Raw genomic sequence first — 27,480 nt, 5'->3', positions numbered from 1 at the left:
TTCCATGTGCATTTTTTATGTTTAGAATACTTCAATAGAAAGTTTGAAGTAAAAGGAAAGTAATAATAATCCATAAAAATACTTGTGGGACTGGAGAAATGACTCATTCGTTAAGCAGTACTGGCTGCTCTTCTCGAAGATCTGGGTTTGATGCCCAGCGTCTACATGACTGCTAACCACTGTCTATACTTAGTGGGGAGAATCTATGTGTCATGGGGGACAAAAGGTGATCCTTAAAGGCAAAAGTGAAAGAACTTAAAAGCTGGGTGGCAAGGCCATTCCTTGTTAAGGAAGCGTTAATGGCAGAAAAGTGCAGAGGCAGCCGTGTGCCTCTCCTGTGTGGAAGCAGAGAGGAGAGAGACTAATTGGAGTGGGAACGGAGTATTGGGAAATACCTGGAGATATGTTCGGATGGCAAGGTGAGGAGAGATCACAGCATGGTTGGGATTCCAAGAAAAACAATTTGGATATCTTTCAGTTGGCTGCGAGGGTCAGTTTTTAGCACAGGGGAGAGGCAAGGTGAAAGTCAAACGCAAGGAAGTTTTGAATCATCAGGAAGAGCAGACAAGAAAGAAATGATTGCTGAAATGCAGGCGTGATGTGATACAGACCTGGCCTGGGGTGCTGACATTGGGGGAGTGTACTAAATAAATTTGGGATACATTCTGGATAGACAACCAAATTTGATGGAATAAACGTAAATTTCTTTTTTTAAAAAAAAATCACATTATTTTTAAAATAAGATTGGAAAGTTGAAGATAATTTTGATACAGAGATATAACACGTTTTCAAGTGTGGGATGGATAACTCTTCCCAGGCTTTTCAAAGGGTGTCCTTTCTCACTTTCTCTTCAAATTCATCTAACCGGTGGTGCTCCTGAGTACCCACCTTCTCAGTGTTCCCGTTGATTCTACCGCTGTTTAGATGATGAATCACCAGGGATCAGAGCATGTAGACTACTGCATTCACCCCCCACTCTCATCTGCTCGATGCTTTTGCTTCTCAGGCCCTAAGACATAGCAACCTTTCTACTAATATTTAACCATTTGGCAAAGCAGCCTTAACACACAGAGGCACTGCGCTCAGGTGTGACAATCTGTTTGACCCGCAGACCCCCCAGGAGAGAACCCACTCCTGAGAGAAGTTCTCTGGTCGCCACATGTGCGCACACACACCTACCTACATGCACATGTGCACACACACACGTACCTACATGCACATGTGCGCACACACACACCTACCTACATGCACATGTGCGCGCACACACCTACCTACATGCACATGTGTGCACACACACCTACGTACATGTACATGTGTGCACACACACATACCTACATGCACATGTGCACACACACCTACCTACATGCACATGTGTGCACACACACCTACCTACAAGCACATGTGCGCACACACATACCTACATGCACATGTGCGTGCACACACACATATATTAACTGTTGAATTAATTAATTGAAATATTTGGCAAAAGTGTGCTGCCCAGAGAAATGGGTAAATCTGTATTTGTTTTTGAGTTATGCAAATGGTTATTCTGGGTATAATTACAAAGACAAAGAGTTTAGGCTTTTGTTGTATTTTATAAGGAATGCTTTGCATTGCTGGTCCCTTAAAAAGTAAAGGCACTTTACTTTTTTTTAACTGATCTTGCTAACATATACCACGGAATTCATCCCTTAAGCCATAACAGGAAAAGCACAGTGCTCTAGATATAGTAAGAGAGACTATTGGAACCCAGTGTTCTTTGTAAATTTTATAGATTGTGAAGTGAAGACTGGCTTTTTTCCCCAGTACTTGAAGTGAGAAAATGAAAAGGGATCATATGTCTGGCACTGAGCAACAGCGTGATCTACTTATCCACAGCTGTACAGCGCATACCATTACAGGCATTTAAGTGTTTATCAGTTTTATTTACAGAGTAAGAGGTACTAAGCTAAGGCCTTAAAGGTGTAACTCTTTATGGGCACAATAGGGTCCTCTACATTAATGTCAGGTAGCGCAATAGTGCTAGTGACTTCAGAAAAAGAAGAAGACAATACATGGAGAAATTGGTCTCTTAAACAAATGATGGAATTTTTCCAGCAGCGTTAACAGTAAAATACCTACTTTTTGCCTATGTAGCATGATGTCAGAAAGAAAATGGGACCACATTGACTGGTTCTCTCCTTCAGGAATGTTGGTAAGTATGGTTGTCAATGATAGTCAATAACCTTCAAATACTATAAATCATCATGTTGATAGCTGTTGTCTATATATGAGAAAACTATAGTTATTCCTGCTTCAATTGAGGCATCTATCTTTTTCTATCTTCATTTTTTAAAGAGCATGTTTAGTTTTATATATACTCAATTCCTAAATCCTTTTAAAATGGTTGCACCTCTTGAATTCCTTTAAAATTTCCACAGTTCCCATGACAAATGAGTCAAAACAGAAAAAAAAAGCTTATTTAAGGATGGGATATTCCATATTAGTGTGACATTATATTCAGTTTCTCAACACTTATAGATGATGGCTCTTCTGTCATTTATGATCACCCTATTTGACTAATTTGAACATAATAACTTATATTGTTCTCCCCTTATCAATAATAATCAATCTTCTAAAACACAAAAGGCTATTTGATAAGCTACATTTTTCAGAATGATGAATATACAATAAGATAAATGGCAGCCACTCTGACCACCACTAAGGTACCATGCCCTTTCTGTTTATTTGTCTACGGAAGTTCTCTATAACACATTTTCTGTAAAACGCTTTTTGAAATAAGTAATAGTTTTTGGTTGATTAGTTTGGAAATATACTATAGATACTTTCAAATTAGTTATAGTTCATGAGAATGTACAAAGTTTAAAACTATCCATCTACAAATTGTAGTGGCATTTTATTTGTATTTTAATAAATAAAGCTTGCCTGAAGATCAAAGAATAAAACAGCCTTACTGGTCAGCCTTACAGACCAAGCAGTAGTAATGCACACCTTTAATCCCAATAGCCACACTAGTTGTCATAGAAACCAGAGGGGTGCATATCTTTAATCCTAGTGGGGCACACTTTTAATCCCAGCCTTAGAGAGGATTATAAAATGGGAGTAGACAGCTCTCAGTCATAGTCTCATTCTGAGATTCCTGAAGACAGGTTCGCCATTTTCAGACTGAGGAAGAGGTAAGAGCTAGAGACTGGCTGCTTTGCTTTTCAGATCTTCAGGTTGAACCCCAATTTCTCTCTGTGAATTTTTATTAATCTTGCTTCAACAAATAACAAAACTTACTAAGAAAAAATGTGGGAAACGGCTGGTTTTTAAAGTAATTCAGTTGATAACACAGGATCAAGATCCTCAAGAGATGAAAACTGAGATAAAGTCAGAAGGCAATGTCTAGCCTAGAAACTTTATAAATGGAAGAAACAGAGGGTTTGAGTTGGTGAACACTGAAACACCTCAATTTTAGGTCAAGAAGAGATGAAGGAGCTGTGAAAGCAAATACATGCAAGCGTGTGTCCTGGAGGCGCTTCCATATCAGCCTGAGTAGCAATCTTTATGTGCATAAGCTAGATCTCATGAAGTCAGGACAGAAATTCTGTCCACAAAGGAAAACATACCTGAGACATATAATACAAAAACCCCTAAAACCCACACAGATCCAATAATGTATGCCTTCTTTCCGATGAAAACGAAGATTTCTTGTCAAATACGTGGGGAGGTCAGTAGAGACTACATAAGGCCTACACTTCATAAGCAGCATCTAGCAACACTTAGAGGAAGTGTTTGGCAACCACTCTAAAGAATTTTAAATCCAAGCCACAATCAAATGAAGATTTAACAAATTCATAAGTAGTGCAATTCCATGTCATAGGACAACTAAAGAACTTTCTACAAATACAAAAAAGTCCACTACTCCCATAAATATAACACTATCAATGCCCAGTCTACCATCAAAATCACTAGATATAGAAAGGGGCTAGTGTTTATTTGACTTACAGTATATAAAATCCATCATCAAGCTGAAAGGCAGGAACTCAAGGAAGAAGCTTGAAGCAGAGACTGAAGGAGACCATGAAGGAATGCTGCTAACTAGCTTGTTTCTCCTCACTTGCTCAACTTCTTTGCTTATACAATCCAGGCCCACCTGTTCATGGATGGCACTCCCACAGTAAGCTGAGACCCTTCTATATAAATTAATATTAATAATAATGTAAAAAGCCCCACAGCCATGCCCACAGACCAGCCATCTGGAGGCAATCCCTTGGCTGAGATTTCCTCTTCCCAGCTGTGTCAAGCTGACAACTGAGGCTAACCATGACAGCAGGGAAATGGCATCTAACACTATTCAATTGAAATGTCCACCAAAATGACAGATCTGGTAGGCATGGCACCATTGGTGCTCAAGATCACTAGCTTCTAGAGGAATGTATATTTAAAACACAATGAAATGGAAAGGCCTATCAGAATAGCTAGCCATTAAAGCATTGGCAGTACTAACGTTAGTAAAAATGCAGACAACTGGAACTCATACATTGCTGGTAGGCACATGAAATGGTATAATCACATTGGAAAACACTCTGATTCTTTCATTTAAAGTTAAACATTTACTTTCACATAACCCATCAGACTTATTTGTAATTAAAAACTCAGGAAAAATGAAAACATGTGTCTGCACAAAGAGCCACACAGCGATGCTTATAAATGCTATATCCAAAATAAGCAAACACTGAGACAACTGAGATGTCCAACAAGAATAAAGGAATAAATAGATCTTAAATATATATAAAATTAAATGTACTGAAGAGAAGGAATATACAACAGTGTGGACAGAATATGAAATTAAGAGAAATACAACATGGGCATCTCCCAGAAGTGTCAAGATAGAAAAATTCAAAGGTGTCCATTCACATGAAACTTTAGAAAAGAGTAAACCAGTTACACAATGGAAAGCAAATCAGTGATCGACGGACTGGAAAACTGGGCAGCATACAATGCACAAGGCATTTTAAAGTAGAAGGAAATGGTCTTTATTGTTTGTGACTATGGTAATGGTTACTAAAGTGTATACATTTTTTAAAATTCATTGAAATGTACACTTAGCATAAATGCATCTTAATATTGAAGATATTTAAGAATGTATTTATATAAACTAAATACAAACATTTATATTTAAGAATATATAGCATGTATAGAAATATGATTAGACAACAAAAATTACAAAGAAACATGTGTTATAGCCATGCTTCCTTTCCTTTGTGTTCACAATGAGGTAAACTACATACATATCACATATATACATAGATACATTCACACACATACATACACGTGTATAAACACATACACACAAAGATACATATACAAACACACATACATTCATATATGTGCAGATGCACACATACACAGATACATTCATACCCTTTCACATATACATACCTATACATAAGTGCATATACATATATATATATATTGCATTTTCTCAATTCCTTGCTATTTAAAAAGTATAGTAATTGAACGTTATAGCAGTATAAAATGCTGAAAGTGTTTAAATCAAATTTCCTCTCTGTCCTCCAGAAGGTCACAATCTTCTACTACAATGAAGAGCAGACAGTCGGGAACTCAAAGTAAACATGGGCACCGGAAGCTATAAAGGAAGACCACCTTCCCACATATTTGTAAAGCTCCTTTTTCATCTGCTGTGTTGGTGGGATCTCCAAGCCTGGAGGAGAGGGGAAATTCTCCACGAGAACACTTGGAGGAAAGAAAACTTTGTTTTAGTCATGGTTGGAGAGGATCAGTGTGTGCATGGCTGGCTCTACTGCTACTTGGTTGTGACAAAGCAGAAACTGCTGGGGGAGCCCAGGTGAGGAAAGTTCTTCACTTCCTGGCTTCCAGGAAGCAAAGGCAAACAGGAAGGGACAAGGGACCATCAACAGTAATCTACTTCCTCCAGAAAGGCCCCGCCTCCTGAAGTTCCTAGGACTTACAAAACATTAATGACAGCAAGTGGGCTCAAGACGTCAGCAACACAGAAGCCTGTGGAGGACATTATATATATATAATATATATATGTAAAAAGGAGGAGTTTGTGTTATAAAATCCTTGTGGTTTATGTCAAATCAAGCAAATATTTTACTCTTATAATCACTGAAATATTGAATATAATGTAAATAATTATTTCTTATGGTTAGTGATCCAAATTAATCGTAGATTAGTATTAGCTTCAGCAAAATAAAACATCCACAAACTATACTTGAGTTGGTATTTCAATTTCAAAGAATGTATGTTATTTTACTATGTCTCTGTCATTAATTCTCACATGGGAAAATGGGACATAATTTTACGTAAATTAATTCCCAAAAAAACAAGTGTCCTATGGCAATCCACCCACATCAATGCTTTTCAGGGTTCTTTAAAAACAAATAAACAGTAGAAAATAAAGAGGATACCAGGAAAGTTCACAGACATTAACAAGACAAAAAAACCATTCTGCTAGAAGCTGCATGTGAGACACCTTCAAAGACCCGAGAGCTGCCCCGGTTCACTAAGTTGCTTCATCAGAGGAGAATATCCTAAGACAGCACAGGGAAGAAAAGCTGTGGCTGCTCAGTCTGTTAGCATGGCTTCTTCTCATAGCTGCACACCCGTTGTGAACATTCAGGAAGTCCACTGTGGCTGGCACAGCCGGCTGTGGGAGTGATGTGCCCTTTAGAGTACATTTGTATGCAAATCTTCTACAACAGCCAATGTAAACTTCCCAGGAAAAGTAATTCAGACTGAAACCCAAATTCTACATGAACGGTTTTCCCAATCATGCCACTCGTCTTCCCTACATCTTCTTAAGCTGGACTCTTCAAAATGAATTAAATTTTTTTATAGATTCTGAATGTCAATTCCCAGGCTTCATATAAGAGGGGAAGGTTAAGAATTGAGTACTGAGTGCAATAAAGAAATATGAAAGATTTACTACAAATATCCTCGGAGTTATAAAAAGACAGAAACACACAGAGTCAGGGTAAATGTTGGAGGTGAGAGCATAAGCTTATTTATATTTTATAAAAACTAGTTCTTTCTATTGAGTTTATTTTGGAAACAACATTTGAAGATGAATGCCATGCGGTTTAATTTTACAGATTGAATTCATAAATGAGTCTTCATCTAAATTAATGTACCCGATCCTATGTCTTATCTTAAATTTATAATAAAAATTGAGTAAACTATAAAAACAAGTCAAATTTAAAATTCAGATGCCAGGATCAGTATATCTATGCTTTTTACATTTATCCCGCAGCAAGATGTTTAAATATATGACATGGGTCTCCTAAAGAAGAGAAGAAAGAAAACTCAATTCATCAGCAAAATCAGACCAACCTTGTTTCTGGGTTTTTCCCTACTCATTGTTTCTTTACATAACTATCTGTATAAGAAAGTACTACTTAGTAATTCCTTTTTAAAAAGTGTTTAACATTGCCAGTTTATTCACTGGCTTTCTCTCATTAGAATAACAGATTGTGTTAATGCCATTACCACTACCAATGACCCCTTCCTTGTTATGTATTCATTCAGTACATGAAGTAATCTGTGTAGCAAATATCTGTTTTCTATGTGATGTCTCTAAGCATTATTCATTATCCTCTTAGGAAATGTAAGGAATCTTCAAGCCAAGAGAAAAGTGCATCCGGTGGCAGAAACAGCCTTCAAAACTGAACCTCAAAGCCAGGCATAATGGTGCGAATCCCAGACCTGAGATCTCTATGAGTTGGAGGCCAGACTGGTCTACATGGCAAGTTCCAGGCCAGACAGGGCTACATAGTGAAAAACCTATCTGAAAAAAAAATTGAAGCTCTGTGTATTCGAAAGACAAGATCATCTGACGTATAGGCAAAATCAAGTTCCAGTAGGTTCTCATAGATTCCATTAAAACAAAAAACTTCAAATCCATGGCAGAAAGTAATACTACAGAGAGTTCTGAACCTAGATTCTGGGCCAGTCTTAGGCCTAAGCTCTGCATCCCAGTTTACGCTGTACTTACCATACTTGGGTAGAAGCCATCCCTACACATGAGAAAACCAATCTGCAACACAAGTCCCTTCTTCAATTCCCCACACACTAACACTTTGTGGTAGGTCACACATTTTATTCCAGTTTCTCTAGATAAAAATTTTAAACCTCATTGCCCTCTTTCCTTTCTTTAATTACTCACTTGATTGATATTAAGCATCTCAGATCCACTAAACATCTGGCTCTCTAGCAGGCAGAGAAATCTTTAATGCATGCAATTATTGCTAAGTAGGATAGAGCGGCATGGAGAGAAGTGACCGAGTTGTTTGGAGGAAGATCATGGTATTGATTGCTCAGGGGAGGAGGGTTTCACAAAGCAGAGCTGTTCGCAAGGTCGTATTCTACAGAGGAAAGGCAAGCCTGACATGAGAGCCTTGGAACACATGAGCACAGCAATTTGGATTTGGGTAGGAGTCAACGATTACAGAATTTGTAAGTATTGTGAGGACAGAAGGAGTAATCGCTGCTCAGAAAGTCTGGTGAACAGAAGGGCTGAGCATGCGAGAGAAACAAAAGCACAAGGTAGAGTTTGGTTCATGGTTTCTTCTTCGTGGAAATGCTTTCATCATTTTTCACTTCTAAAATAACTCTCCTTTTAAACATAAAAAACACAAAGGGAGTGGGGATATGGCTCAGTTTGCCAAGTGCATGCTATATAGTTAAAGGTCCTGAGATCGGGTTCCCAGCACCCATGCAAAGTCCAGGTATCGTCACAGCACCTGTAACTTCAACATACAGGTACATGCATGTGCACCTATACACACCCACACTCACACACTCACATGTACGTGGACAACAGAATCACAAGATAAATTTTTTAAAATTATCTATGATTATACCCTCAAACAATTGCCATTGAAACATGTTTGGGTACAATCCTTTCCTTACAAGAAGAAATGTGCATCAAATTATGAATATTTTAACAGAAGTCTTAGCAAATACAAAATGTTAGTAAATATTATGTAAATTAATAATTGTATTTACTGTTTTTATGTTTTATCAGTTATTATATTACTAATTAAGTAATGTAATAAATATCATTAAAAAGACCATGACCAAATTTTTGTTTGTTTGTTTTTGTTTTCAAGACAGGGTTTTCCTGTATAGCCATGGCCATTATGAAACTCACTTTAACTCACTTTATAGAGAAGGCTTGCCTCGAACTTATAAAGATCTGCCTGCATCAGCCTCCCAAGTACTGGGATTAAAAGTGTGAGCCCCACTGTCCAGCCCTAAACACTTCCTTATTTCTCACAGATTACAGATATTTAAACTGCAAATAATTCAACCAATCCATATATCTTTTTTAAATTTCATAATAAAACACGAAATGATCCAAAGATGCTTTAATGTAAATAAACCATGTCTATTTAAAGTCATAAGACTTTACAATATTTTTATTTCCCTTCCTTACTCAGTCACCAAAGTTATTTAAGTAGCATACTCTATGACTTTGATGTGCCTTGTTCTCCTGCAAAAGAGAGAAAAGCCAGTTTGCAATTGTTATCATGAAGACAAATCGTAACCCAAATGCTCCATGGGAGTTCTTTAAGGACTTCATACCCCCTCATGTCTTCCCTTTCTAGCCGCAGCACCATCAGTTCCGGCTAGGAATGCGTGAGGAACCGGGAAAGTATATGAAGCGTGGGCTCTGTCTCTTTACTTATCCTAGGTCACAGAACAGTCCTCAAATAAAACATCCCTTATTTTACCTCTTCCATTGCCTCTTTACTATGGAAAAATAAGAAGCAAAAATTAGATTGTCCATGGTGGGCATTCTTATTTATGCTGAACCATAGGAAAAAAATGCTTTTTATTCTACCATTGGTGTGTGCTTTTTCTAAACAAAAAGCTTTAGAAAGCAATCTTTTAAAATTCATTATATAAAATATGAAAGGGTGTATCCAGATTGCTGAGTCTATGTAAGAAACAACTCATTAAAACAGCTCAACTTGTTTCAGCACTGCTATTGTTCCGAGTTCCTTGTGCCCTCTGCGGCTCTCATGAGTTGACTCTTCAGCAGTGATTCACCGCTCACTAGCTGTTTCAATCCTAGATGTCACACATGGGTGACAGCTTTCTCTCCATTCAAATCTGTGTTTTCCATTACAGTGCCAATTAAAAAGAAAGAAAGGCACTAAATGGGGAAGATGGCTAATCTCCGTCAAGCCACTTGGAGTTTAAATGCATTTTTCAGACACTTTAAAAGTAGGCGCAGTAACTGTCGTACTTAAGGGCTCTTGTAAACCAGAAGCAGCTATGCAAGAAATTGATTCGGTTTGGTTAGCTCTGACAGAGTTGAACTTGATAGTTTATTTTAGCTTCTAATCAAAATAGCAGCAGCTAAATGGACGGATTTATTTCTTTTCCTGTTTGTTTTGGTCCTGTTAAAACCATGCAACTCACTGGCCAATTTCTCCTTAAACAACATTTCTTTTTCCCTTCTAAGAAATATTCCTCCAGGTATTTAAGTCAACTATATCCTGTGTTGAGATGGCTCTTCTTTCTTTCTTTCTCTCTTTCTTTCTCTCTTTCTTTCTTTCTTTCTTTCTTTCTTTCCTTCCTTCCTTCCTTCCTTCCTTCTTCCTTCCTTCCTTCCTTCCTTCCTTCCTTCCTTCCTTCCTTCCTTCCTTTCTTTCGTTTGTTGGTTTGGTGTGTATGCGTGCATGCATATGTGCGTGTGTGTGTGCATGCATGTGTATCTTAATAAGATGGATTGCTAAGGGATATCCATTCTATTTTCTGCATTTTATGAGCTTGGATAAGGTCAGGATTGTCTTCATGAGGAACTGTGGGATAAACTTTCCTGTTCAAACTTACTTTTCAAAGGCAGTCAGTTCTGCTCCCTCTTGGGGACCTCATTACCATTACAGATATGTGGCTGCAGTTCCTAACACAAGCTTCAAACAGTTCTCAGAAACAAGACACAAAACCTAGAAGCAAGGCAGAGGCTCATTTTGCAGGGCTTCTCCTTCTAAACCACACGTTCTCCACTCCCCATCTCCTCTGCCCCCGCTTGTTGCTCACACAGAAGGGTGTGTATGCTTCCCTGTTGGTGTATTTAGCCTAAATGAGACTCTGATGAGAACAGTCATGTCCTCCCGCCATTTTTGATGAATATTATGCACTATGTATACTTTAAATGTCATTATGAAAAAATCCACATGTTCATGAGACTAAAGTCAATGGATACTTTTAATAATAAATTAATGATTTTAATTTTTGTTCTAACTAAACAAATGGAAACACAATGTACATGTGGTTTTATTTAACCATATTAGTAACCAATAAAATCTTTCCCAGGTGCCTGGAACATGTGTTCCTAAAACAATCACTCAAGCATACGTCAACTTGAACACAACAGCGGAACAAGGGAAGTATTACATTGGCACTGGGTATTGCTTTCTGATGTGTTTGTGGATACGGACGTAGTATTTATATCATTTTCATGTATGAGCTCTGAGCTTTGCGCTTTAGTTTTGACGTTTAATTAGGTGAATTCAAAGAAGGGTTGCTGGAAACGTTTCCACGTCATCTCCACACATTTCCTGTCACCTTCTAGAATGTGAAAGCTGTCTCTGATACGTTTTCAAACTCCAGAGGAAATACTCGTTTCTACTCATTTTCAAGGTCAGCAGTAAGGTTAAATGTTGAAATGGCATCCAAAGTGAAATTCAGAGTAGAAAGGAACAAAATGGCGGATACCTCATTTCACATCACTAATTATCCAAAACCCTGAACAGTTCTCGTAATTAAGCTCATAGTCAGAGAGCTGCTCGACATTCTCGTCAAAAGTAGCTGTTGGCCAAAATAGCGGGAAACAGCTGTGCCAAATACTTTAGCAAAGTTTATAGGTTCTCTGGTCTAAGGACTGAACTCAGAAAAAGTGAGTGCCGACCCAACAGGGAAAACTAAAGCCAGATGATCTCTAACCTGTGAGGCATTTTGTTGCCAGGCTGTTGGACTTTCCATAGAATGTCACTTCATTTTTCTCACTGTAGTTATTTCCTTGAAATACCTAGTGAGATCACTTCCGCATGTCCCATCGGACGTTCTTCAGTGGTGACAGAGGAAATGTGGCCTTTAATGCAAGGTCCCAGTACATGGTATGGTGAGGAGAGGATCATCCTGTATGCTACCCATAACAGACCCCATGAACCTGTCCAGTCGAGCCCCATGATGCACTTCCAGCCTTTCACCTCACTTCTCTTACAGACTCTCCATAGCATGGCGCCTGTTCCTGTCGTCTCGGTGGCTGCACCTACAGGCATCCACTCCAGGAGACTGTGGGAGACTGAGTTTTATTCTTTCCAGAGTTCCCAAGACAACCTAGCTCAAATGGTGATGAAAGGAATGCACTCATCAGAGCACGTAGGACAAAATAACCCCTCGATCTGAATTATTTTTATCACCATCATTGATGCTATCATTCTTTAAATAGTTAAATTCTTCATCTTTTAACAGTTTTATTAACTTTTATTAACTATGATAGAGAGTAAAGCAAATTTTAAATGTGAAGTAACTGTGTGAGTTTAAGGGTCTTGCAGGATTCTTCTGCAGTTCTGGGTCTATTCCTCTTTAAGCATTTATCTGGGAAGATGATGCTTCCCAAGTGGCATTGTCCTTCTGATGACTCTGTAGGATAAGAGCGTCATCCAAGCAAAGTGTGGCTGTTCTCCTGAACAAAGGAGAAACAACTGTCTTTAAAGACTGCCAGACCGGATGGTTATTTCCATCTCCATGGGATCCTATGTACCTCACTACAAACACTCCTCGTTTTCTTTCGTCTTTACAATAGTCCTATGAGGCAATGGTTGTGCCCTGCTCATAGGAGGGTCCCCAGTCCCAGAATGTTGCAGAAAGTTTTTCATAGAGGTGTCCTTCTAAGCCAGAGGTGGAGAGGTCATTCAAATTCAGGTCTTTCCAGATCTAAAGCCCCAGAGTTTCCAATGCCGCCTTTCATCTCTCACCCCAGATGCAACACACACAATATGTATTTCTTTGGTTTGGGACATACCACTTTAAAAATAATATTACTAGAATATTTGAACTAGAATGCATCACTAAATAAAAAGAAAACTAGTTAATACTTATTTATACATCTTAAACTGAAGCTCCTATAATGTAATAGTAATGCTATTTTCTCATTTTACAGCTACAAATACAATTGAAACATAGAAAATTGCATAACTTGTTTAAGGTCTCATGCCTGAGGTATGAACAATGGTCAGGAGCCTAAAAGGTTACCTGCTACACAGGACTTGTTTGTTCTGCATCTTTGTCCCTCCAGAGCAACTGTTTACCCATTTCCATGCCCTGAGATGCTGATCTTAAGCTCTGCTTCAACAGGATCTCAGAATTCTGCACTCCAGTGATATTTAGGGAAATATAAAAGGGTTTGATACTTAGCCACAGGGCTTCAGTTTGCCTATCCCAAGCCAAAGTTCTTCATAAGTCTTTAGTCTGTGCTTTGCCGGGTGGTGTTATGAGCTTCTTATCCTCTTCTTCAAACTCAGGGAGAATATAGACAGACACTCCTTACTACATCCTTAATGTTCCATTGTTCCTTGATGGCTGCATTTAGGCCTGCCCAAACTGCAGCGTACTGTCATTCATTAAACAACCTTTGGTCCCTTTGAGTAAACCATATGTCCTCTGCTGTGATGGCTACTAATAACCGTGTCAGTAAGATATAACATCTGCAGGAATGCTAACTCTTATTAAAATGAGAGAAGCCCACGAGGCTGAGATGTCCACGACGAAGTTTTGAATGGGGATGAGATGGTAGAGTTATGCCTGTGGGAATGTGGAGAAAGGTTTGGGCGCTCAGGACAGGTGAATGACCTAATTAACAATGTATTCTTCATGCTTGCCTCCCTGACACAGAATGCAGCCTTTGGCACCTTTTATATCAAAGCCAGCATTAATTAGAAGGATAACCCAGCTTCCAAGTAAATGGAAAGGTACAGTGAAGCTTGGTTCCTGTTCTGTCTTCAAAGGTGAACTAAGATGTGTATCTTAACCTGTGTTTTCAAGACACAAAAACCACCACACGGTGATTTAGAGGTCACTGGTACTCAGCCAAATAATTTCACTTTGGGTCACCTTTTATGTTAAATATAGATGAAAGACACCTAGATCCTCCACATATCCCTCCTAAAAGGACAGCAAATGAAAACTTCAAATGAACTGAAGCTGTACTCCCACCAGGTTCTTAGACTGACTTAGTAAGTTACGAAGACAAATGCACAACACTCTTAAGTTTCCTTTAAAATGAGTACATGAAATTTTTTCTCATGAATAAAATGTAAGGACATAGTGTCTGGGTTTTGTGTTCTTAAATGAGTACATAGCATGAAGGCATCTATTTCCCTAAGAATTCACAGCACTTGTAGAATAAAAGAATTTAAAACAATTGGAAAAGAAAAATCTCTAAATTATTATCCCAAACTTTTGTGAGTCTTATTTGGCCAATGCTACAACGCTTCCTATTAACAAACCTTCCATTCTGGTGACTTTCTTTATGGGATATATTGATTTAGACAGTTTCAACACACCTTTATAATATCTTCACTCATGAACCAGAAAAAAGAAAATTGCCAGTTTGTCCTGGGTCCTCCCACTCAGGGCTCTTTCCAGCTGTCACTTCTCCAGCACAGATAGATGGTGGCGGCACAATGCCCTCGGGGTAAAGGCAAAATAGCACCACAGGGTTAGAGTCCCTTGTCTTAGTGACTGTCCTTTTGATATGAAGAGACATCATGACCAAGGCAACTCTTATAAAAGAAAGCTCTCAGTTGGGGACTGATTTATAGTTTCAGGAGTTTAGTCCAATATCATAATGATGTGGAATGTGGAGGCATGCACAGTGCTGGAGCAATAGCTGAGAGCTTCACATCCACAGGCAGAGGGGGAGAACTGGAACTAGCATGGCCTTTTGCAATCTCAATGCCCATCCCCAGTGACACACTGACTCCAACAAGGCCACACCTCCCAAGCCTTCTCAAACAGTGCCACCCCCCATGACTAAGCATTCAAATGAATGAGCCAATGGGGTCACTGCAATACCAGTGAGCATTTAGTCATCACATAGCCTGCACAGTACCTTGTACAGAACATTCCACCTGCATTCTCTTTTAATATTATGGACAGTCTCTGAAAGAGAAATCCTATTATCTCCATTTAGTGAACAAGGTAGCTAGCCTTCACAGAGCCTGTGCCACAAAGAAATATAAGATGTCTAAGTTTACCCACTTTTATGTAACTGATTGATCACTTGGCCTAAGAAAAGCAACATTTCCCTAACTACAGACACTTAGCACTAAAATGAGTTAGGAGATTGAACCCAGAGACTGGGCTTTCTTAGCTGTTCAGTATCCTTTACAGTTGTTTGATTGGCAGACTTGTATCAAGCTGCTGGCATCAGATCAGGATTCAAGAGTATGTACAACAAGACCCAAGAGCAGAGATTTTCCCCAAGTCACCCCTAGTCAAAATGCCTTTGAATCTCATTGGTCCACGATAAAAGAGACATCACACCCTTTCCTGAAGAATACTGGAGGGACACAGACTGACAGGGAAAGCCAAGGCTCATCCTTGCTCCTATCAAACTCTATTTTACAATTAATAAATAAATTAAAAGGGAAATTTTAGTATTTAATTTGAAAAATTAGGATCACCTCTCACAGTCTCATCAAGCCTTAAGCTGCTGTGTCCTCACTGACACCTGAGAGGCTGATCCATGCCTTAAGGGCTTCCAGAATCTAAGTTAAAAACAGCTTCAGCCAGCAAGCTTTCATTTCTTTCAAGCCTTTCTCATCCTGTTATTACAGTGTATGGGACAAGACAAGAAACCCAGTTCCTGGGAGCCCTGTCCTCTTTCCTAGGTCCTCCCCAGACATCCTACTTCTCCTTTGGGTGCTTTTGTTTTCTTTTTTCAAATTAACTGCAAGGGAGCGCCTTGTAGTTGTTAGGCCTCATTCAAGAGTTTATGAATCCCTAATGGTGACGTAAGATGAGCTCGAGTTATTGCTCCCTCAACAGACGTGTCTGAGAAAACTTTTAAATTAAAGTAACCATCCAGGTTGGTCATGGAAATAGTTGATAAAGATATTTTTACTGAATCGTTTCTTCTGAAAAGTTGTAATTTTCTATTCACTCCATGGTGATGCAGTGAGCATTTTGGTTAGAAGACAGCTATGAGCCATCTCATCAAGGCATAAAGGATCCTGTCATGAAGTCGGTAGATACTGTATAGATCCAAAGATCAAATAAGCTAACTGTGAACTATGCTTTCTCAGACTTTATCTTTGTTCTGGTAAGCTCCTACAAACATAAGTAGAAGTCAAATAATTAAATTAATAGGAAAATAAAATGTTTAATAACACAAGTGAAGCCAAGGCAGAATAATAGATGGGAAGAAAAAGAAATCATAACAATTAGACCCATTTCAAGGAATTTTTCAATTTTCTTACAATGATTTACAGTTTTTTTGCCAACATTTTTTCGAATTCTATGGTTATTGGTCATAGATTTTAGATTTTTAACAGTGGATAATAAACCTCATTGGAATTTTGCATGATAATTTTCTCACATTCAACTTCAGTAACAGATCAAGCCTAATTTTACCTGTTATCTGAAAGTTACTCATCAATAACACCAATTAACTTTTTAAACAACATGAAATAGAAAGAGATTTTATTAAACTAAGTGAATGTTGAAATTTAAGTGCCTAAAGGTCTTGTTACTGTAACATTATTCAGTCAAGAAATTAGTATTAAATAAATCTGTATCCACACATCAGTTCACTGCAGTTAATCAGTTACTGACCCACGTGTGGTCTAAGGATAAGATCTGCAGGTTGTACCTGTTTTAGATTTCAAACTCATCACAGTTGGAGTGGCCTAACTGACTTTGACAGAGTAGCTAACAAGGTAGACCTGCTTTACCAAACTGACCTCATTCACTTGCTTTTTGTCCAGATGGAACACTTGGCCAGAACTTGTAGAGGCAATTTCTTCATAGACTTTGTATCCAATATGGTTCCTGTCATCACAATCTCCAGTGAGCACGAATACCACCTGAGATTTGTAAAAGTAGAAGAGAGTTTGATTGATTTCAAGAAATCAATATATATTTATTAGCACCTGTTATATGCTATATAATGCAAATGAATATGGTAATTATTAACCTTATCTTCTGTTTAACCACAGGCCTGTGCAGAAACAGTTACTTAGATTTCAGAATGAGTTTGGCTATGGAAGCTTATGCTAGCTTACCCAGTGGCCTCAATTCCTCATCTTATCATGTATCCACGCACACTGCAAAGAATTTTGAAGATCTTATTAAACAGGTATTGAATATATTGTTATCTTTGGATCTGAGTTTGGTCATCTGGGAGAATCATTCTGTAAGTTCTCTGTTTCAGCTCAAGACACCTTTTGGATTTCTGTTCAATATCCAGTGTTTCTGCCATGGCCACAAGAAGGGCATGCCTAAATTGACCTGCTTCATCTTAAAAGAAAAGCCAAAAAACCAAAAGCACCTAAACATTCCTAGACCTAAACATTCCTAGGCAAGCATTAGTGGCTTAGGTTAACTAAAGTGTGCTAACATGGGGAAGTAAAATGCTGTTTTAAACTGCTGAGTTTTGTACATGTTAATAATTAACTGATAATACTGAATAAATAATTCAGGAAAGACTCTCCATAAAAAAAGTGGCATTTGAAATATAGACCTAACAAATAGGGTAAGATGTTAATAAGTACTTTAATTAGTCTGCAATCACTTCTTCTTTGTAGATAAAAGCAAAGTATCAATATGCTATTGATAAGTATGAATTTCCTACATTAGAATTAGATGACATGTACCTACTAGGTTGGCAGATGTGCGGTTAAATGATTATGACTTTTGATATTTATCACACACAGAATAATCAAAAGGGATAAGCGACCTTCCACAAGCAGGTCTAGGGACGATGCCTACTTACTTGGGACTGTTTCTGCTGAATCAGCTGCAGCACCTCATGGGTGAGCCGATAATCCTTGGATCGTGCATCAGTGAAAACATAGATGAAGGACCCAGGAAGGGAAATTTCCAAGGCAATTTTTATAGCGCCAATACTCATTTCTGGACAGTCGCCACCACCCTGTTGAACAGAAAGCAAGATGAAATCATTTCATGAAGAAATGGGTATTCCTGTCCTAAGTGACTTTAGGAGTTTAAAGTTCAAACAATCACTCTTTACTTTTATTTTCTGACAGTTTGCTACCAGATTAATCACTTTTGTGAGGAGAGGATGAAAAAGATATAAATTGATACAGAACTGGAAAAACTCTGCACTTAGGGAAAATTTTTATTCTTCCTGAGGTTACAATAACATGGCCTTCCCTCTTTCAAACTTGCTCTTTGGGATTAGCTAGCCTAGTCACTCTTCAGATACACTCCGAATGCTTTGTGTTTTAAGGGTACTTGAAATATTTTCTTTCTTACAATCTTTGAGTGGTTCTTATTGCAGTAAATAACGTTGAATGAGTGTATACTTGGGAAGTGAGAACTAGTCACTACTTGTAACCGGAATCTGAGACATTAACTGGCCCTTAGCTAGATCATCTGGTACGAGAAAACAGGAAGAGTATTCTCTCTGTAGGCCAAGCATCAGAGCTCTAGGGAAAGGACGACGTTTCTGTAAGAACTAGTGGACAATCTCAGGGAAGTCGGGAAAGTTAGGAATATCGAGTAAAAAGGAAATATTTGAGTAACATATGTTGGAATGTACTATAGTTTATATTTTCTGCCCTGGATGTAAGCACATTTTTATAATTCAAATGACATTTTCTCTAATGTTCAAATTCCCACACACCAATTATATTTGAATCATGTGTGTGTGTGTGTGTGTGTGTGTGTGTGTGTGTGTGTGTGTGTGTGTAGGTATATAAATAAATATATAAATCAAGTAAAGAAGCGGAGACTGAACCCATTCTGCCTGGGAGGAGACTTTTGCTGACTTCTGTTCTACAGAGTAGAGGCTTGCCTAAGATATGGTCAAAACAGAGAAAGAAAATTCTCATTGTTCAGGGCTGTTCCATCAAATACTGTTCCTGCTTAGATTGCCGTCTAGTTGAGTTTAATTATGAGTTATACCCCCTTCCCTTCTCCCTGCAGAACGAAGCAGTGCTCTGTTGTCGTCTGACGAATGGAAGCATAAGCGGATGGGTATGAGTGAGCAAACAAGCAGATGGTGCTGGGAAAGGCAGCTGACACAATCTAGGCACACTTGCTGCATTCCCTCTGCACGTCCTTCCAACTCAGCCTCTCTCATTTCAAGTGATATCATCCCAGAGCGGAAGGAACCCTCTAAAGCACAAGGACCAAAGTAGCTCTTTTATCATAAATAGGCAAACAAAATATATAAACATATATGTACGTATGTATACATATACAGAAATATGCATGCAAGTACATGTATGAGTATATATTTCTACAATATGTTTATTATAAGCAGTATATGAAACTTCTTCCATCTTTGCTCTTTCTCACTCTCTCTTCTTCCTTCCTCTTTCCTCTCTCCCTCTTTTCTGCCTCTTTTCCCCCTCTGTTTTTCCTCTTTGTATGCAGTGAGATTTTTTTTAACAGGAGAAAATAACCATAATTGTGTACCTAAAGATATCGACAAAATCACAGAAACATGAACCTACACAAATTAAAGATAGCATAAAGATGAACGACATAATACAACTTCAGCAATTGCCAAAGCAAGTAATAGGGAGGGTCTGATTTGATAAACTTTGGGGTTTTTCTTTGAACTTTGAATATCAGTATTAATAAAATATCAATATCAGTAGGAACATTCTTGCTCAGTCTTCTGATACTCATTTTATCTTTATAATTCTACAGAGAGCTACAGTTTGCTAAGTTGTGGAAGATACTTCAAATGTAAAAACATTTTCTGAAAAAAATTAGAAGCATGTGACCTTTCAACAGTAAACGCTGCTTCTGGAATAAACTTTGCACAGGCTGCAGCCTCAGAGCTACAGTTCATCCAATAATGAATTCCTGGAAAGCGAGATTATCCAATGAATGGAAATCTTATCAGTGGAGGAAGCAATAAAACACAGATTGTCTTGCTGTCTCTTCTAAATACAAGACAGGGTGGGAAGAAGCTGGAATAAACTGAACCCTTGAACTCTGAGGAGTTAGAGAAATTTGAGGACTCTCTCCAAACCCTAAAGGGAAGATGTTATCAAAGGAAAGGTCAAGGAAGGAGGCCAGCCAGCCACAGAGCAGCCGCTCTCCCATACTGCATTGCTTCTCATCAGCCCACTTCATTCTTCTTTGAGTTTATTTTCAGTGACCCAGGCCTCAGTTTTCTTTCTTTCTTTTTCTATCTAACTCAAAGCTGTCAAAAACTGACAAATTCCAAAATAATTCACTTTTAAGACAAGAGTCTTGCTATACGGCTCCAGCTATCCTCTAATTTGTAATCTTTCTGCCTGGGCCTCTGTAATATTTGGATTTCCATTCCTATGACCATGCTCAACTCTTAGAACTCTGTATAGGAATTACAGTGCTTACCATTAGTCTAACATGACTGTGTTCTGCTGAATTTTGAGTCTGGTCTCAAAGTCAGGCTAGAGTCGCCTGGTGCAGAATCGACATGCTGAAAAGGCCTTTGCAGTTGGTACTTACAGGGAAATTAGATGGGAAACCCAGTTTCAAGTAATCAATAGTTTACAACCCTCAGTTATAGATATCACCAGTGACTCTAGACCAAGAGAACATAATGCACATGTGGAAATGATCGGGTTATATTAAACCTAATTCTAAGCTGTGTCCAAAGCAAGGCTAAAATAAATCAGCCCAATGGCAGAGTTCACAGACACATGTGCTGCCCTTCATCCCTGGTAGGAGTCCCCAAATCATGCTAATATGTGTCACATACCCAGGAACGTCACATACCCAGGACTGTCACCTTTGTAATATGCTACCTTTGCTACAAAATAATGGTGAAATAAGTTTTCCTGAGGTGGGCTTCAAATTAAAGCCTCAATGCCTGATCTTTATGTTGGATGCTTTAAACAACAACCATCATTCCCATGCTTCTTGGTTATCAACTGTCAGTCAAGAAGGTAACTCATCAGCAAGTGACCTGCCAACTGGCTGGCACTTTTATAGTGAGTGAAGCTTTGTTGAGTCCCAGAAGAGGATCCGCTGATTACAATTCAAATATTCATAGGGAATATATGATGTTGCAGGCAGCTGATACTTTAAACAGGAATTAAGTAAGTACTATAATGTTCCTAAAATCCAGGGGCCTCTTCTTGTTTCACAAGAGGTGTAACAGAAAGTAGTCCATTGAAGAAGGCAATGGGATGGAGGCCAGCAAGTATAACAGATGTGCCACCTGACACCACCTCACTCCGAAGGCATGTAGAGGTACACAGGCTAAACTACAGGCAAAATGTGAAACTGATCCCAGTATGGTAATCCCAGTTTCATCCTGGTGGCACCCTCTCTTCCCAGCTATATCTACTTAGTATAGAATGTCTTCCTTTGTTCTTCAAGGGCTCTGTGCTGTTTTACTGTGAACTCTTTTCTTGTCAAATGAAGACAAAAGAGTTCTTCTCTAGAGGGTGTGGATCCTTGCCCATGCTTCCTGGATGGCCCTGTGTGTCCCAGAAGGCACCAGGCAGGACCAATGCTGTCCTTGAAACCATTTTTTGCTGTACTAAACTCTAGGTATTCATGCTGTCAAAATCAGCTCCAGGCAGCCCAGTTTTCTCCCAGCCCCGGCTCCCTGCTTGTTCCTCTCTGCTACTTCTAGCTGTCTCTCCAAGTCTCTCTTCCTTCTGCTTTACCACTCACATGCACATTTTTAATGCTTTGTGGTACATTTGACGATGTTTTTATTACAGATGAGTCCATGAAGATTGTAATATTGACTATTTTCCCTAATATGATAAAATATATATTTATACTGCACATTTTTATGACTTTGTAAAAGTGGATTAGTACAATTCATTTTACTAGTAAAACTAATTTCAAAAGCTTATAATTTATGAAGATGTTCCCATGAGGAAGTTTTATATAGACAGGGTTCATGGTCATTAACTAACCAATAAAACAATCTGCTAAAATGGGGACCACATATACAATACAGTAGACAAATGAGGATTATTAAAAATCAACACATACAAAGAAAGATGGAGCCTTGGTTTAAAAGTTTATATGCAGAAACCCAAGGGACTTAGCTGATGACTAGACCACTATTCACTAATGTGATATGTCTGCCAACAAAAGCAGATACAGGGCTCCAGCATCAGCAGATGTTGGCGCCCAGATGTTACTATGTGCAGGTCCCAGGTGTCATCTTCAGACAAAGACCAGGACTGAAATTTCTAGTTAGAGCTGTTTGGCTCTGAAGTACTGATAGCACCCTGGGAAGGATCCAAGCATCTGACAGCTAATTGCAAAGACAATATTCAAAGTCAGTTTCAATTCCAAGGCTCCACAACTAATCTTCCATTTTTCACAAGACCCAAGAAGTAAAACTAAAGGTCTCTTGGAGAAATAAATGCTTCTGATCTATTTAGACTGAGAAGAAACCTCTCAATTTTCCTTTCTATCGATTTGATTAGAAGAAATGTAGTCACTTTACTCTGGTAAACCTCCCTTTGGCAAGGAAGCATTCTGACTTCCAACCACCATCTAAAAGCAGACAGAACCAGATCTGTCCATTACTGTGGGGAGTGGACAGCCGCTTGGTGGGTTAAGTAGCATATAGGGACTGAATCATGCATCATATGCTAGCAAATTGTTTCTCACCAGGAGCCTCAAATGTTAATTGTGCCGAGAATTATGCATTTATCCTTAAAATCAGTCTCACACAGGTGCATTTTGAAAGAAATATCGAGAAACTTCCCATTCGCATCCACACCTATTCTGCTCTAGCCATCTGTATATTCGGTTTTCCAAACAGGCAGCATATGCTTCTATAATCTTTGTCCTTAGACATTTGCCCAAAAGGTAATTGAAAAAGATCAATCATTCATTTAGTTCTGGATATGGCACCAGAAAGGGTAGCTGGACATGAGTCACTCATTTCCACAGGTGTGCTCCACTCTCAGTCTCTCTTATTTACCTTTGAGGACACAGGGTGGCCCTCAAGGGATTTTTATTCTTTCAGAAACTCTAACAAAAACTCTAAGAAGCAAACTAGTTGTCAAGATGTTTCATTGGCCACAGGTCAGTTGTCATACTAAAGCTTCCATCATCATCATCATCATCATCATCATCATACTACATAAAAAGTACCTATAGTCACTCTTAAATAAACGTGGCCCCTCTAATTTAGTAGAAATTTTCTAAGGAGAGTAAGTGACTTTCTAATTACAATTAACTTCACCATTTTCTACTCGGTAATTTTAGGTGAGCTAATTACTCAAGAGCTGTTGGGAAGCAAGAATAGAGGTAAAAATAATTGAGAAAGAAATTCATTTTGATAAGGATAAAGTCAACCCTAGACTCCCAGCTGCCTTTGATTATCTACTTTCCTGCTTTGAACTAAAAATAAAGGAGAAATTTTGTAAAGAAATATGTTCATTTGATTATATTAACAAGGTCACTTAAAGCATTAGTTGGAAGAAAAGTAACAGAGCAATAAAGGGCTGGTTCAGGCACTAAAAGCCCCCAGTTTTGTTCTGATTTGATTAAGAATTTTTTTGAGATTATAATATTGTTATATTACTTCTCCTTCCTCTTCCTCCCTCCATGTCTTCCCATGAGCCTGCAGCTTACTCTCACTTTAAATTTATGACCTCTTTTTCTTTAATTGGTGTTACCTACGTAAATACAAGGATATATAAAATGTATGTATATAAACACACATGAAAACATACACATGTGTGTATATGTGTATAAATGTATACTGAGTGTGTGTGTGTGTGTGTGTGTGTGTGTGTGTGTGTGTGCAAGACAGAGAAAGAGAGAGGCTATATGAATGTGGAGAGTCTTGGTGCTTAAAATTTGGGGAACTAAGTGAGATATGCCATGTAATATCTCAACACTGGTATTTATTCATTTGTGAGAAGACATAGTAATGTTTTGGTAGTTTTAAATTGAAATAATGACTTGACTTTGAAACACTTGCAAAACTTACCCTAGGGCACACATTCCATAACTAATGCAAATTAATGTCTTAAGTAGGTGGAGAGTGTGTCCTTTCAAGAAGCACTACAGGGAGCAGCGGCAGTAGACGCCACTTTCATTTTTGAATCAGATGCCACTCTTGAAGGCTGCACATGCATTACAAATTAGACTTTTCAATCAAAGTATTTTCCTCCAGTTAAACAATTAAGTATATGTCATTCCTTTAAAGTTTATATTGTGTAAATACAAATGGATGTAAATATATGGATGTATTTTATGTATAGTAAATACAAATATGATGTGTAAGTCATATGTATGTCAAAAGGAAAATCTTTTTAATATAAAACATGTAAACTACAGCACCAAATATAAAAATAAAATCTTCTAAACATTTATATAATATCTACATCCATGGGGATGTATAACCCATTCTCTTTTGGTTTTGAATCAGGTTTCATTTTATTTGGTTTCTTTGTTTGGCATCTTACTATAGAAGTAAGGAATGCACTTGTTCCAGGTGTGTGACTCAGAACACAAGAAGTTACATAAAGCACTTCCTGTCTGCCACTGCAAATTCTTCTAAAGCTGGCATTATCTTGGCCTCCATTTGTGAACACTGTTTGCCAGCTTAGCCATAGTGTTTCGCGGTCTCTGTTGGCAAAGAATTTTTGTGTCAACCATTCTTCTGGGACAGCCAAACATCTCCCCCACACATCCACCCACTGCATGTGCTGCCTTGTGCTCATTCCTCTGCTTCTGTTAAGGACGGAGGGAAATCAGAGCCCACCCTGATCTTCCACTCTGTCCTCCTGCTATGGGAGCACCGCTGTCCCACATACATTTGGGCTTTTTAAAAGTCTATTCTACTCAATGTTACAAAAGAAAGTAAGTTCTATGGGAATGGAGGGAGGATCAACAGCATATACAAAAGTTGGGAGTGCTATTTAATTATGTAGAAATCTCTTGATTATTATTTTTTGTGGAATTTTCTCTTGCTACTTCCAATGTTTGACTAATGCGCTTTTTGTTCTTTAAAACATTTGGATAAAATACTTAAAAGTGTAACAGTGCCAATAATATTTTCTAAAACTCAACAGGCTTTATAATTTCTTATAAAGAATGTGACCCCAGGCAGCACTCTTCCCTGGATATTTACAGCTTTATTAATTGCCAAGCCATGTGCACTCTGAACACCATTTGCCTTCCCTCCTTGTCCCCAGAGAGAAAGTTCATTTGCCTTTAAACTCACTTCTCTGTCAACATGATGAAAAGGAATAAAGCACAATTAATGCAATAAACATAACGATCTAAATGTACTAACTTTGTCCTTTTTTCTTGGAAGTGTTTAGATTGGTTTTCTTATTCCATTTCTCTATGGGAAAATAAACTGAGATGGATGTGGTGTTAATGGAGACGTATTTAATGTACTTCAAACTGAATCCCCTTTTCTTATTTTCAAAATAAGATGTGAAAGGAATGTTTTCAGATGTTTGCTTTTCCACAAATCCAAGGTTTAAAAATGTAGCAATTCTTACTTCGCTCAATGCCAGTGATTGGGCAGGGGTAGGGGAGGTCCAGAAATTATACCCCAAATAAAATCTACTATCCTACACAAAAATTTCATAAAGTATATAACATATTCAGTTTCTCATACTAATTTATGAAACAATAAAATATTTTCCACGCAAAGAACAAAGAGAAAACAGTGCATATTTCTTAGATTAAACGTGAAGTACTAGTGCAGTCTAGAGTTGTTGGATTGTTTTTTTTAATTTGACCCTTAATACAATTTTTTGCCTTAATTAGAAAAAAAAGAAGCATTTGCTAGTTTCAAATTAAAATACTCCCATGGTATCCTTGATGCTTGTAATAGTGTCCAGGGCTAAATGAAAGGAAAAACTAAATATCTGATTTCTTTCTCAACAAGATATTCTAATTGACCCCTTGTGACAACACAAGTCAAAACAAAACAGCAATAAATAATATTAATAAGATGTGCCTCGCCCAGAGCAAATGTCCAGAGACATGGACACCAGCTCCAATTCTGAGAGTTATTCCTTTTTAATTGGAAGTAAAAATCAAACCACCCTAGATATTGACTGCATCAGATTCAATTCCAGAGGGTGCTGGGCTGAGCTCTGCCAAGAGAGTCAACGGGTGAGAGTCAGGAAGCAGGTCTTTCACCCTGGAGACAAATGGCTCAGGGAGGATACGGACACTCCCTGAAGATCCTTCAAAATGCAAACAGGGAACAGCAGGAAACAGCAGTGCGGTGCCAGGTCTTATTTGGAATGCGGCTATTTGCAGTCTGTTCAGACATTTGTGAGTACAGTTCCGCTGCCTTCTTACAGAGGCGAAGGCAAATACAATCTCTTCCTAATAGGTCCTCAGCTCGAAAGTTTCCTTCCCTGACCTTTCTGGGTCTCTACGACATGCTGAAAACTGGGATTGGGTTTTTAAGATATCTTTGCACCAGTGAGTTCAAATCATTTTGATATAATGTTGCTGCTAACAAACATTTTTAAAAAGAACTGCCATTCATTTGTGCAGCAGCTATGTAAACTACACCCTACTACCCTGAATCATCGCCCGGGCTGCACCGAGAACTACAAGGCTCTTATCATCAAGAGTTCACAATAGAATAAGTGAGTGTGGAGAATGAGGCCACCTAGAAAATGGATTCTTCAAGTCACAATCCCTTAACAGGATAACAATTCTATAAAGACTTACCCCCACACTCTCCTAGAGAATCTCAACATCTAAAGATTTTTCTATTCTAAGGGCTCTAGAAAAAAGAAAAGTGACTAGGAATGAAGTGGCAGGTTAATGACTATTGTAGCAATGTGCCATAAGGGCAGGGGGACAGAGAATTACTGATAGGAAAGGTGACAAGAAGAAAATTCATCAAAAACAAGACTACTCAAGAGGTACTTGTGCAAGTGCATTTACATATCCGTTAGCGATAACTCACTCAGTTCGGTATGCACATCAAGACACACACAAACCAGAGTGACCTTCGCAGTCCCAATCAAGCTCTTCACCTAACACTGCAACTAATTAAACATTAACACTCTAAAATGTGCTCTGACCTGGGCTCGTATGCATATTCTGCCATGTTTATTCGTCATCTACTCACGTTCCTACGTGAGCATGCTCTACACATCAGGCATTTCTTTGGATAATAACGTATGATGTATAATGACGTCATACATGTTCCTTTGATGTAAATATGGCATCTGCTCTATGACAGAGAGGTAGTGAGATATGAACAAGCCGGGAGGA

The 27,480-nt window shown here is 38.4% G+C and overlaps 1 protein-coding gene across 1 annotated transcript in view; it reads right to left on the bottom strand.

Moving 5' to 3' along the window:
* Hmcn1 (hemicentin 1) overlaps positions 1–27,480 on the bottom strand; it is a 445,711-nt gene that overhangs the window by 301,353 nt on the left and 116,878 nt on the right. The window contains exons 3-4 of the mRNA XM_038349717.1: positions 18,041–18,199; positions 17,010–17,132 (exon numbers count right to left, since the gene is read on the bottom strand). Coding sequence (XP_038205645.1) covers positions 17,010–17,132; positions 18,041–18,199 — 282 coding nt within the window. The remainder of the gene's footprint in view (positions 1–17,009; positions 17,133–18,040; positions 18,200–27,480) is intronic.

The sequence above is a fragment of the Arvicola amphibius genome, chromosome 12, assembly GCF_903992535.2.
Source record: "Arvicola amphibius chromosome 12, mArvAmp1.2, whole genome shotgun sequence".
NCBI lineage: Eukaryota > Metazoa > Chordata > Mammalia > Rodentia > Cricetidae > Arvicola > Arvicola amphibius.
This window is presented reverse-complemented; position numbering and strand designations above follow the sequence as displayed.